Raw genomic sequence first — 12,174 nt, forward strand, 5'->3', positions numbered from 1 at the left:
AAACAGCCTTCACAACGGGCAGGGGCCTCACCAACTCACCTGCAACGTTTCAGCGGATGATGGAGCTGGTGCTACGAGGACTGCCCTGGATGGTGTGTATGGTGTATCTTGATGATGTGCTGATATACAGCCCCACCTTTGAGAACCATCTCTCCAGTCTGCTTTTTTTTCCTCCAGGATCCAGGCAGCAGGTCTCAAACTAAACCCTAAAAAGTGCCACCTAGCCCAAGATTGTGTGATGAGAACTGTGGGCTATTGTGTGGGCTGTACACCAATTCAGACATTACATCGAAGCAACCCTCGGCTACAGTAACTTAGTTGGCTTACCTAACGGACTCTAGTTTGTCTGAATAATGTTTAATCCAAAACCACTGTGGAAATATGTGATCAAATATATTGGACATATTGCAATAAATACAGAATTAAAATATATGGTAATATCTCATTTATCATTAAATTAAATGATTAAATTTGCTGAAAGTCACAACTAGATATTTTGACGTGTTAGGCAGTTTCACAAGATAGAAATGTTTTTTTAACCGGATTCAAACCCAAACTATATTTTTTTCGAATTTCAGTTGGATTGGTCAGACAAAAGAGAGGTAGGTGGGATGTTGAGGTCTTTTTTTCAACAGAGCCCTTTTTTTAAAGAAGCAAATGACAAAACACTCATTAATGTTCGGGGAACAATTGAACGATTCCTAAAACGGGAGGGTAATCCTCGGTTGGCCTGCTGGGGGCAGCACAGCGCCTCCAACCACCAAAACTCTACCACCATAAACCCCAGAAGAAGAAGCGTCAGGTCTGTCGGTCGGTATCCAATGCAGAGCGATGGGGTGAGCAACGTTGTCGTTACATTTATTCATTTATTCAACTGACTTTAAAATGCTTGACAATAAGACAATAAGCAATCAAATCACCTGTTTAACATGAAAGCAGAGCGAGTCTTGTTGTGTAATTCGTGGCGGTTTCAGCTAATCGTGACAGCTGCTGCCCGCCTACACAGAGCAGCATTATTTAATGTTAGCCGGTTAGCTCCTCGTTAGCTGCCATTGTCAATGATGCTACCGGAGCTCATCCAACATGTCTTCCTTTATAAAACGATCTAACGTGAATGGGAGGCAGACAGCCGTGCAGACTCGCAGCATGTGACGAGAATAAATACAGGGACGTTTGCTCCTTAAAAAATGCTACTAGCGACTAACGTTTGAAGAGCCCGATGTTCCACCTTAACGAGGCGGTGAATTCAGATGGACCTCCAGCCCAATGGGCTCTATATCACTGCACGGGAGACAGAGACGTATTGTTTGGGTTCCCTCTAAAAGAAGGACAACGAGCGATCGTTGGTCTCCCAGATGAACGCGCATCTTTGGATAGGAAGCAACCTGTGATTTTTTAGAAATGTCTTGTCTTTGTTTTTCCAAAAGTAGTCACGTTTTATCAGGTCACATTTGGATCAGACTGAGCTTGGTGTGTCCTTTGTAAATGTCATACCGCAATATCACATTACAAGCTCTGAGCGACACACGAATGATCCACGCACCCCACGGCGGCCAAACCCGCTTACATCACGCAGCACTGCACATCTGGGTACACGGCAAATCACAAGGAAACTGGGATTTCCCCACACTGCTGTGGGCCCAGCAACACTCTGGCCACCCAACAGGAAACTAGCATTTCCCCTTTTATAGGGGCACAGCGCCACCCCACATGGTGCCACCTGCTGCAGGAGGATAAAGCCCCACTTTCAATTCATGTACTAATAAAAATGTGGTTATATTTGAATAGAAAATATCATATTAGTTATTATAGTGCAACAGTGCTGGAAGGTGTCATAATATGTGTATTTGTTGATCAATAGCAAAAATATCCAAACATGACATTGTACAAAAGTAAACATCTTCACATCAAATATCATGGAATATGAGGTCGTACAGCCCAAAGGTTTTCATTCATCCTTCACCTTCCTTCCCTCTCCAGTTTTCCTGACAGCTGCTGACGCTCTGTGGCGATTGGCCCCCACAGCCGTCCGTCAACATGCAAGGATTCTACTCCAAGCTCGACTCGTCCTCATCCCCGTTACTGGGGGTGGGCCTCGGGGCGGAAGGTGCCCCGGTACCGCTGAGCCTGGCCGTGGAGACGAAGAAGGCTCAGGCTCTCCTGCAGACGTTCAGCTCCGCCTCCCTGCTGGCCTCGGCGGGACTCGGCATGTTCTGTGTGGTGGCGGACCACTCCCTCCAGCTGTCCGTCGTCCAGAACCACCTGTGGCTGCGCGCCGCCCTGGACAACGCCACGCACGGGTTGGTGGGGCTGTGGTCGTGGGCAGTTGTTATTGGACTAAGGAAAAAGAGTGATCTGTATGAGGTGCTGCTCGCCGGCCTGCTGGCATCCATCATAGACCTGGACCATTTCTACATGGCTGGCTCCCTGTCACTCAAGGTAAGAGCGGATAAGAATGTACTGAATACTAAACTAATTTGTGTTAATCACGAAGAATAGTGAAATCCACTTTGTATTAATTGTTTAAAAATAAAAAAATTGACTTTCTGTTCATGTTTTGCGAGTCATTATGTAAATGTTCGTGCTTCACCAGATGCAGGGCATTTGTGTTGCTTTCCTGAAGCTGCTTCCCAACGATATAAAAACCTTAAGTCACACTTATTGTAAGTCGATAAAAGCGTCAGCTAAATGAGATGTAATTATAAAGCGTAGATGATTTGTAAAGTAAAGGCTCGGTCTTCAGTGACTCTGAATTATTTGAACTATGATTTTTATCAAATTCCTTCTAGAGAAGCTGACAAAAGAACATCTTGCATATTTGGACCACTTTTACATACTTTTATAATTAGCTTTGTTCTTCCAGCTTTGGTTTATCATCAGATCGAATATTAACGAGGTACAGACAACACGTTTTTTACTCTGCATTACAAATATTTAGCTCTTGTTTTTTTCCATCTTGGCACAAATTTTGGTGAGGAGCTTCTATAAAAAACCCGTTTCTGCTGTAATGTGAGAGGTGACGCATCATTCTGAAGAACTTCAGCGGGACATTACCTCATCATTGTGAAAGTATTCCCAAAGCACTCTGGGATAATTCCCTCTCCCACTCTCTTCCAGGCTGCTGTCTCGCTCCCTCAGCGCCCCCCTCTCCACTGTTCCTCCCTCATCCCCGTCCTCTGTCTCTCCCTCCGCTTCCTCATGTGGATGGGGCGACTCAAAGACGCTTGGTGCTCCTTGCCCTGGATGCTTTTCATTTCCATGGCAACGCACCACGTCCGCGACGCCGTGCGCCGCGGCCTCTGGGTGTGCCCGTTTGGCAACACGGCGCCGCTCCCCTACTGGCTGTACGTCAGCACCACGGCGACGCTTCCCCACCTGTGCTCGGTGCTCATGTATTTGACGGGAACCAGGGACGTGATCTCCACCAAACACGGGGTGGCCATCGACGTTTAGGAGTCCGCCGACCCGCCCGACCACCCAGGTGCCGATCCAGAGCGTCTCGTCTCGCGGGCCAAAGGCCGTTTGAAAACAACTTTCAGATACCCGACGAACAGAAACCGAAGAAACTCATTGGTTTCTCCGGCCTCAAATAAGGAAACTCTCACTATATGATTCTGTAAAACCACTAAACATAGACGTAGGTTTTTCCATGGGTTGACCCGAATGACCCTTCCAAGCTGTTGCGTATTGTTTGGTGAAGCCCGTCAGCTCTCTGCTCATCTCCCCGAAGTCCAGATAAGGGACCGGAAGAACTCCAACTCCTGGTCACATGAACTCTGTCCGTCTACGTCCTAAGAAGGAAACCACTCGAGGTAAAGCCCACCAAAGGTTTTCCCTCCCTGGCTGTGAGACAGCGGCATCCCCTTGGTGTGTGCGTCACCACGGTTACTTTGCTGCCATAGTAGTTGAAATGTAATGTGTTGTAGAGTACGCTTCATATCTTACCTCCAGTAATCACCACAGAACACAATCGCTCGCGTGTTGCTGCTCGGACGGGCTTTATTTTCCAAAAGTTCCAGTGCAGCCATCATGGATCAGGATTTAAACTTAGTAGAAACACCAAACTATCAAGGTCTCCAGGGTGTTGTTTTTGATGTTATTTAATGTCCGTGCGATAGGCGCACCTTTTAATCAAGACTTCAGAAAGGAGGGACCTGGACAGATGCTGGACGTTTTCATGCATTCAGGGAATCCTTTTGCTGGTAAAATGTTCACGTAACTTACAGGAATATAAAATAGGGGGGTTTTAAATGCTGTATTAACTTGCTGTATTGCAGTTGTGGTTATTTGATGAAATAATTGCTATAGTATGCACTGAGTTGGCTTTATGGTGGTGAAACCATGACTTGCAGAAGTACGTGGGCTATTTGTCTCACATGAATAATATCCACTACGACGCTGATATGGAGGTAGAAAGTCAGGGAGTGCAGTGTAGTTCTCAAACATTAATCCTATTTGTGTTGGCACAGTGGATTCAATGGGTTTCAGGAACGTGTTTATAATTGCTTAATTAATGCAAATTAGTGTGATATTAAAGACAATCCATAATACATTTTCTGTAGTAATTAACTTTGAGAAAGGTTAGGTTACACAGTGGCTGCCGTCCCTTTTGAATTACAAGTGTTTGAGTGTCATGTACGTTTTACTGCTGCTTATGTGACCTTCATCAATGTTAGTTGAATTTTGCACATCGTAACATTTGTTTAAATTATGTTTGCTGTTTTTGTATGACGATCGTTTGATTTCAATATTAATAAAGTCTAAATATTAACAGCATAGTTTGAAAGTAGTGTTTATCAATATATGTCAATTGTGTGTTTGCAACAATACATATTTGATCTATGTTAATATTAGGGCCGGGACTCGATTAAAAATATTAATCTAATTAATTAGAGGCTTTGTAATTAATCGAAATTAATCACATTTTAATTGCATAAATATTTGACTTGAGAACAGCGAGACGTAATTTTTTTCACATGGATTTTTATTTTTGTTCAACCAATTCCAGCAGACAAGTGTAGAAATAGCATATTTAGAAATATAGTACTTTCAGAAATTCAGGTAGCCTATAGGTTAGTAGACCTTCTGTAAACTATTTTTTAAGTAGACCAATACTTTCAAGTACATTCAGAACATTGGTTATTTTTTCAGACGTGGACTTAGTTACCCTGGTCCTTAAACCAGTCATCTGGTGCAGTGTGGGTTGGGTGTGGGTCCTTGTACGTCCACGCTAGCTGCTAATTGTTTTGCGTTGAGGTGATACTTGAGGCTCGATGTGAATTCCTTGTTGCACAGCTTGCACACAACCACGCTCTTATCGACGCTTCCATCCGTGTGTTTATTATAATAAGATTTCCCATTCATGGGGCCACCCGACACGGTCTCGTCAGCTTCTTCGTTCATGTTCACTGTGGTTTGTTGTTGTCTGAAGTCATGAACGCTAGTTGGTGCTCCAGTATAATCGGTCCTCCGAAACTCATCCAGTGAGAAATGTTCCGCGGTGCAAAAAATAAGTGTAAAAATGCGTAAAAAATGTTTAATGTGTTATTTGTGTAATTAATTAATCTTAATTCACATTGTAATTAATTAATCGTAATTAATGCGCTAAAGTCCCGGTCCTAGTTAATATATACATAAACTAGATAGAACACTATGATTGAAGTACTTTATGTACGTGTGTATACATAAAGACTTAACACAGGATAAAAACAGATTTATTTTCAGCTCTGACATTGGAAACATTAATCGCATCACATGTAAATTCATTCTTATTGTGCCAAACATGCTGATGTTGCAACAAACCCAACACACACACACAGACAGTTAAAACTGAAGAAATGTGTATAAACTGCAGGCATCAGTGAGAATTCACACACAGGATTTCCAAAAATAAAAGCTCTTAGAGGTACTTGGATTGATTAGTTGTTTTGATATATATCGAGCACAAAAACAACTTCTGGTCTCTTTTACCTTTGTTTGGTAATCTATAATCTATAATGCATGACTATTTAGGAGATCATAAATGTTTATGACAGGCACAACATGACTCTTCAAACAGTGTAAACTTTCAAAGTGAATCCGAAAACTACCAAAAACGCCTAAAACTTATGGAAGAGATGCTTATTGGAAAAACATGATTCCAGACAGTGAAAATGAACATTAGCTCACGAGTGGCATATATGTACCAGTATATAACATCAGATAAACCAGTGGCATATATGTACCAGTATATAACATCAGATAAACCAGTGGCATATATGTACCAGTATATAACGTCAGATAAACCAGTGGCATATATGTACCAGTATATAACATCAGATAAACCAGTGGCATATATGTACCAGTATATAACATCAGATAAACCAGTGGCATATATGTACCAGTATATAAAATCAGATAAACCAGTGGCATATATGTACCAGTATATAACATCAGATAAACCAGTGGCATATATGTACCAGTATATAACATCAGATAAACCAGTGGCATACACTCACCGGCCACTTTATTAGGTACACCTGTCCAACTGCTCGTTAACACTTAATTTCTAAGCAGCCAATCACATGGCGGCAACTCAGTGCATTTAGGCATGTAGACATTGTCAAGACAATCTCCTGCAGTTCAAACCGAGCATCAGTATGGGGAAGAAAGGTGATTTGAGTGACTTTGAACGTGGCATGATTGTTGGTGCCAGAAGGGCTGGTCTGAGTATTTCAGAAACTGCTAATCTACTGGGATTTTCACGCACAACCATCTCTAGGGTTTACAGAGAATGGTCCGAAAAAGAAAAAACATCCAGTGAGCGGCAGTTCTGTGGGCGGAAATGCCTTGTTGATGCCAGAGGTCAGAGGACAATGGCCAGACTGGTTCGAGCTGATAGAAGGGCAACAGTGACTCAAATAACCACCCGTTACAACCAAGGTGGGCATAAGAGCATCTCTGAACGCACAGTACGTCGAGCTTTGAGGCAGATGGGCTACAGCAGCAGAAGACCACACCGGGTGCCACTCCTTTCAGCTAAGAACAGGAAACTGAGGCTACAATTTGCACAAGCTCATCGAAATTGGACAATTGAAGATTGGAAAAACGTTGCCTGGTCTGATGAGTCTCGATTTCTGCTGCGACATTCGGATGGTAGGGTCAGAATTTGGCGTCTACAACATGAAAGCATGGATCCATCCTGCCTTGTATCAACGGTTCAGGCTGGTGGTGGTGGTGTCATGGTGTGGGGAGTATTTTCTTGGCACTCTTTGGGCCCCTTGGTACCAATTGAGCATTGTTGCAATGCCACAGCCTACCTGAGTATTGTTGCTGACCATGTCCATCCCTTTATGATCACAATGTACCCAACTTCTGATGGCTACTTTCAGCAGGATAAAGCGCCATGTCATAAAGCTGGAATCATCTCAGACTGGTTTCTTGAACATGACAATGAGTTCGCTGTACTCAAATGGCCTCCACAATCACCAGATCTCAATCCAATAGAGCATCTTTGGGATGTGGTGGAACGGGAGATTCGCATCATGGATGTGCAGCCGACAAATCTGCGGCAACTGTGTGATGCCATCATGTCAATATGGACCAAACTCCCTGAGGAATGCTGCCAGCACCTTGTTGAATCTATGCCACGAAGAATTGAGGCAGTTCTGAAGGCAAAAGGGGGTCCAACCCGTTACTAGCATAGGGTACCTAATAAAGTGGCCGGTGAGTGTATATGTACCAGTATATAACATCAGATAAACCAGTGGCATATATGTACCAGTATATAACATCAGATAAACCAGTGGCATATATGTACCAGTATATAACATCAGATAAACCAGTGGCATATATGTACCAGTATATAACATCAGATAAACCAGTGGCATATATGTACTAGTATATAACATCAGATAAACCAGTGGCATATATGTACCAGTATATAACATCAGATAAACCAGTGGCATATATGTACCAGTATATAACATCAGATAAACCAGTGGCATATATGTACTAGTATATAACATCAGATAAACCAGTGGCATATATGTACCAGTATATAACGTCAGATAAACCAGTGGCATATATGTACCAGTATATAACATCAGATAAACCAGTGGCATATATGTACCAGTATATAACGTCAGATAAACCAGTGGCATATATGTACTAGTGGCGCATTAGAGGGAAAAATTATGCAACATAAGAAGAAAGGCTTGAATCAGTTTGTTTGGGAGATTGTCAAAATAAAAGGAAAGTCCATGACGAGCACTGGGAATTTGGAGGGAAGTTGTATCTCAAAGAATAATTTGTGTTTCATATTTTTCATTTGTAAATTAATTCAAACAATTTACTTGCCAGTCATACTGATACATGAGGCTGCAAATCACTTATTGAAGAGTGGTATCTCTTTAGATATGGATAAACCATATTTTTTTACCAAAAACATGATCATTTTTTAAGAAACAGTAAAAATGAAAACCTTGAATACTGGTAATCAACACTTGGTAAGGTTTAACACTTATTACACATTTTAAAGCTGCACTAATCACATTTTTATACTAACAACCGGTATCATAATGTGAAACTTTAGGGAACATTAAGGAAATCCTCGGGTTTCACAGAGTTTGCATCTCGCTTGAGACAATAAGCCAATAAAACCACGGATATTATTCTCAGGACATGGCGGATACAAAAACAAAGTTAAAAAGAGAGTGAACATCGGGAATAAGATTCATAAGAAACACAAACTAAACAGCAGAAAGTAAAAAAAAAATAATAATTTCGTTCCGCTTTAACCACTTGTTTACCTTTAACACCACTTGTTTTGGTAATGAAAGTTGGAGCAAAGGAAAAGAACAAAAAGAGGATTCCGCCACGTTGTTTCTGTGAGTGTTTAGAAATATGCAACCTGTGCATTACAAAAAGACCCCAAAGAGCAGGTTGATAAGCAAACCCAAATGATGTACGATACACAGTAGACGGCACATATTTATATTTCGTGAAACTGAAATCAAAGAGCAGCGAGTTTTTAAAACGGCACTGAGCGGTTGGCAGACGACTCGGTTAGGCTTTAAAAAAGGAAAACGCGTCACTTTTTCACTTTTCACTTTTGAACAAAGTTAAGGGGTCAGATCTTTTGAAAACAAACGCTGGTTTGTGATGAGAAAACGTTGGAAGATGAAACCAAAGCGTCATAATTCTTTAACTGAGGATTTTTTTTAAGGATCAAGTATAATAGTTAAATATTACTGATAAAAAGGATTTAATAAAATATTTAAATTGAAGCATTTATAATCTTTTAAATGACCACAGCAGTGTTTAACATGCATAAGCCTACTCAAATTCTACTTTACATTACTTTCCACCCATCTGGCACTCTGGTAAAATATGAAAAGCACCCTGCAGTGATCATGCAGCCTCGCTTCAGCTCGCTGAAGGAGGAAAATAGGATTCAGCTGCAAGGTGGCAAGCGCAATGTTCATTTTTTGGTGCAAATAAACTTGGTTCTAAATTTTAATGAAGTAAGGCAGATCAAGTTGTTACTTGATAAGATGAATTCTGTCGAGTTGCACTTAAAAACAAAATCATCTATGACCATTCTTTGACAGTTAAATAAATTATTTTTATAAATTTCACCAAAATATGTTTTAGAGAGAAGGGTTTTTTGCGGTGCACAAGCATGCAGCCTTTGGACAGGAACTCAAAAGGAAGTTACGGAGTAAGATATGACATGATTTCATTAGGTTTTCAGCACAGCTGCAGTTACATAGTTTCTTATGTAATGAAAGGATTGGTCCACGACAACTTCCATGGTTATGCCCAAAAAGCATTGAACAACTTCTACTGTACTTCTTTAAGGGTTTAGAGGTCTATTTTCTTCATGTTAGTGACAGATTCTGTTGATAAATTGGTAGTTTTGGGGTCAAGAAGACAACCAAAAATGAACCAAGTATGAACGCAGTTGAGATTTTCTCCTGGTGTCATGATATAACAAACATATTGCAACAGAAATACTAATCTATGTTTAATTCATATAAATAGTTGGTCACTTTATATTCTTACAACATTGGTCATGTATGGGGGCCTTAAAGTTCACATTTTCTGTTAGGAAGTGAGGGGTCAATAGGGAAAATCACCGAGAGGCTGACGTCACATGACTGGCACATTGCTGCTGAGATTATATAATCCTCCTCTCCATGCAGAACTTCATTCAACTTTTTATTCAATACCTTGTGGTTAAATCACACAAAATATCCATTCGATCTGTAAATAGCCAGTATATTTGTTTAGGCTTTAACGTTGAATAATTTAATTTTCCCAATTGCTTTCCCAGTTTGCGAATTCATCACATACCCAAACAGAGATTAAAGGATGTGCCACCAAAGTGGAATAACACTTTAAAAGCCAAGGCAGTAGATCCGTTTGAAACAATATCCTGGTCAATGCACTCTACCAATACATACTGTATATGTAGGCTTTTTTTCTTCACTTCACATGTCCCATGCTGTACCCATATTAGTCCTACATATGGATGTTATATCATCTGCAAGTCATAATCAGCCACGTCCGTTACCATCATGAATATATGATGCAGAGATAGCAGTGCTAAGCAAAGTAGGATCATCATGGCTGGTGACAAGGAGCAAACCCACAATAAGCATAAGTTATCTCTGCATGACACGGTGTTGGTGTTCTGGTGAGAATGACATAAAACAACAATGCAATATAATTTTCTCTTAACAGTTACCAAACAAAAAAAATGCAAACTGTCGTCTTTACTCTGAAACAATCCTCAGCTGCTTTTGGTAACATAGCGATACAGCACACTTCACCTTTAACACTGCCAAGCACCAATAGCCTTTATCTAGTTAGCTGGGCCTCTTAGAATAACATTTATTCCTAGATTTTATTCTAAAATGAGTGTCAACATTAAGATTTCAAATTCCAAAGAGTTAATAACATTTTTTAAATGAATATATGGTGACATAATAACTAACATGGGGTCATAAATGATCTACTCTGACCAGTTGGTTACAAAATACTCTACAGTGGTCATACAACCTCTGCTCTGTTTAGGGAGTATCTCTTTTTGCATTTACTGCAACTAAAGTGTAACATAAAGCTTAATAATGGCCTGATATTTACCTGCACTTCTCATTGGGCAATAGGTTCTAACTGTAGAAGCGAAAGCGCTGGCGTTAGTTTAGCAAACAAAACAAGCAATTATTTGTGAACAGCACCTCTCACTCAAGTGTCAAAGACCTCCACCATGAAAGCCTATCATTAAACATTAAACACTATTTAGGCCATTTTTTAGGAAACAGACCTGACCAAAAAACACTGCATGGAAGACTGAAAATGATCATAGATAGCTAGTACAGATACAGCATTGATAACAATGTGAAGTAGACAAAAAAAAAATGTACTGGTTGTACAACTGCTCGCTCTCCAGGAGACAATGTTTCAATAGAAGACCACGACTTAGGTTACTTTACACAGCCAGACGTTAAGCTCTTTATGCCACAGATCAGACAGTCAAGGCACGCTGTGTCTGACAGCGATGAAACCGTCCCCTCCGCTTTTAATTTCCTCCTAAACACAAAAGTGCTTGAAGGAAAACAGGCAGAGACTGTACTACTTCAAACCTCCACCAGAGGGAGACAAACCTGTTTCATTGCCCTCTGGCAGAGAGTGTGGGAGGAGAAAGAAGAATACAGCTGGGAAGAGAAAGAACAGTGGACCATGAGATTGTTCAAACTAGAATTTTAGAGCTGTGATTGGACAGGAGAAGATAAAGAAACATGCAATCAAAGAGGACAGCGAAGGAGAAGATAAAAGAAGCAGGGAATGTGACGAGTGGAAAAGACAGACGACTGACTGGTCATTCCCATCGCCATCTAGCATGCACATTTTTTCTCATGGGGCTGCGCTTCGTCGAGCTTCGTGGCCCCGTTGCCGTTGGATGGCTCGGAGAGCGGTTTGTCGACGCACTGCTCCATCCTTTTCATGACCAGGTCCAACAGAGTTATCACCGCCTTGTCCACCTCCGTACCTGTCGCTGCACTCGTCTCGAAGTACGGGATCCTGTGGGCAACGACAACAGAATTATCAGTTTAAAAGCTGACTCCTCTGAATATAAGCCAAATTCATTAATTAATTAATCAGATACTAAACTACGAAATCAGAGAAATT

At 41.1% G+C, this 12,174-nt stretch overlaps 2 protein-coding genes across 5 annotated transcripts in view; one reads left to right on the forward strand and one right to left on the reverse strand.

The window, feature by feature from the left end:
• The first annotated feature begins 737 nt into the window (after nucleotides 1–737).
• Nucleotides 738–4,776, forward strand: tmem267 (transmembrane protein 267). The gene is made up of 3 exons (XM_037485484.2): nucleotides 738–836; nucleotides 1,981–2,439; nucleotides 3,118–4,776. Exons 2-3 carry the CDS (start codon nucleotides 2,038–2,040, stop codon nucleotides 3,451–3,453), a joined length of 738 nt encoding a protein of 245 aa, XP_037341381.1. The 5' UTR covers nucleotides 738–836; nucleotides 1,981–2,037; the 3' UTR covers nucleotides 3,454–4,776.
• A 2,591-nt stretch (nucleotides 4,777–7,367) lies between these two features.
• LOC119226911 (ras-related protein Rab-27B-like) overlaps nucleotides 7,368–12,174 on the reverse strand; it is a 32,192-nt gene continuing 27,385 nt past the window's right edge. For all 4 annotated transcript variants that reach the window (XM_037485295.2, XM_037485296.2, XM_037485297.2 and 1 more), the window contains exon 6: nucleotides 7,368–12,066. In XM_037485295.2, coding sequence (XP_037341192.1) covers nucleotides 11,880–12,066 — 187 coding nt within the window. In that variant the 3' untranslated portion in view covers nucleotides 7,368–11,879. The remainder of the gene's footprint in view (nucleotides 12,067–12,174) is intronic.

The sequence above is a fragment of the Pungitius pungitius genome, chromosome 18 (assembly GCF_949316345.1).
Source record: "Pungitius pungitius chromosome 18, fPunPun2.1, whole genome shotgun sequence".
NCBI lineage: Eukaryota > Metazoa > Chordata > Actinopteri > Perciformes > Gasterosteidae > Pungitius > Pungitius pungitius.

Excerpts from the sequence above, each read along its gene's own strand:
- tmem267 (XM_037485484.2), top strand. The coding sequence starts at position 2,038 with ATGCAAGGATTCTACTCCAAGCTCGACTCGTCCTCATCCCCGTTACTG. Across the intron at positions 2,440-3,117 it reads CTGGCTCCCTGTCACTCAAG|GCTGCTGTCTCGCTCCCTCA; the intron begins GTAAGAGCGGAT and ends ACTCTCTTCCAG.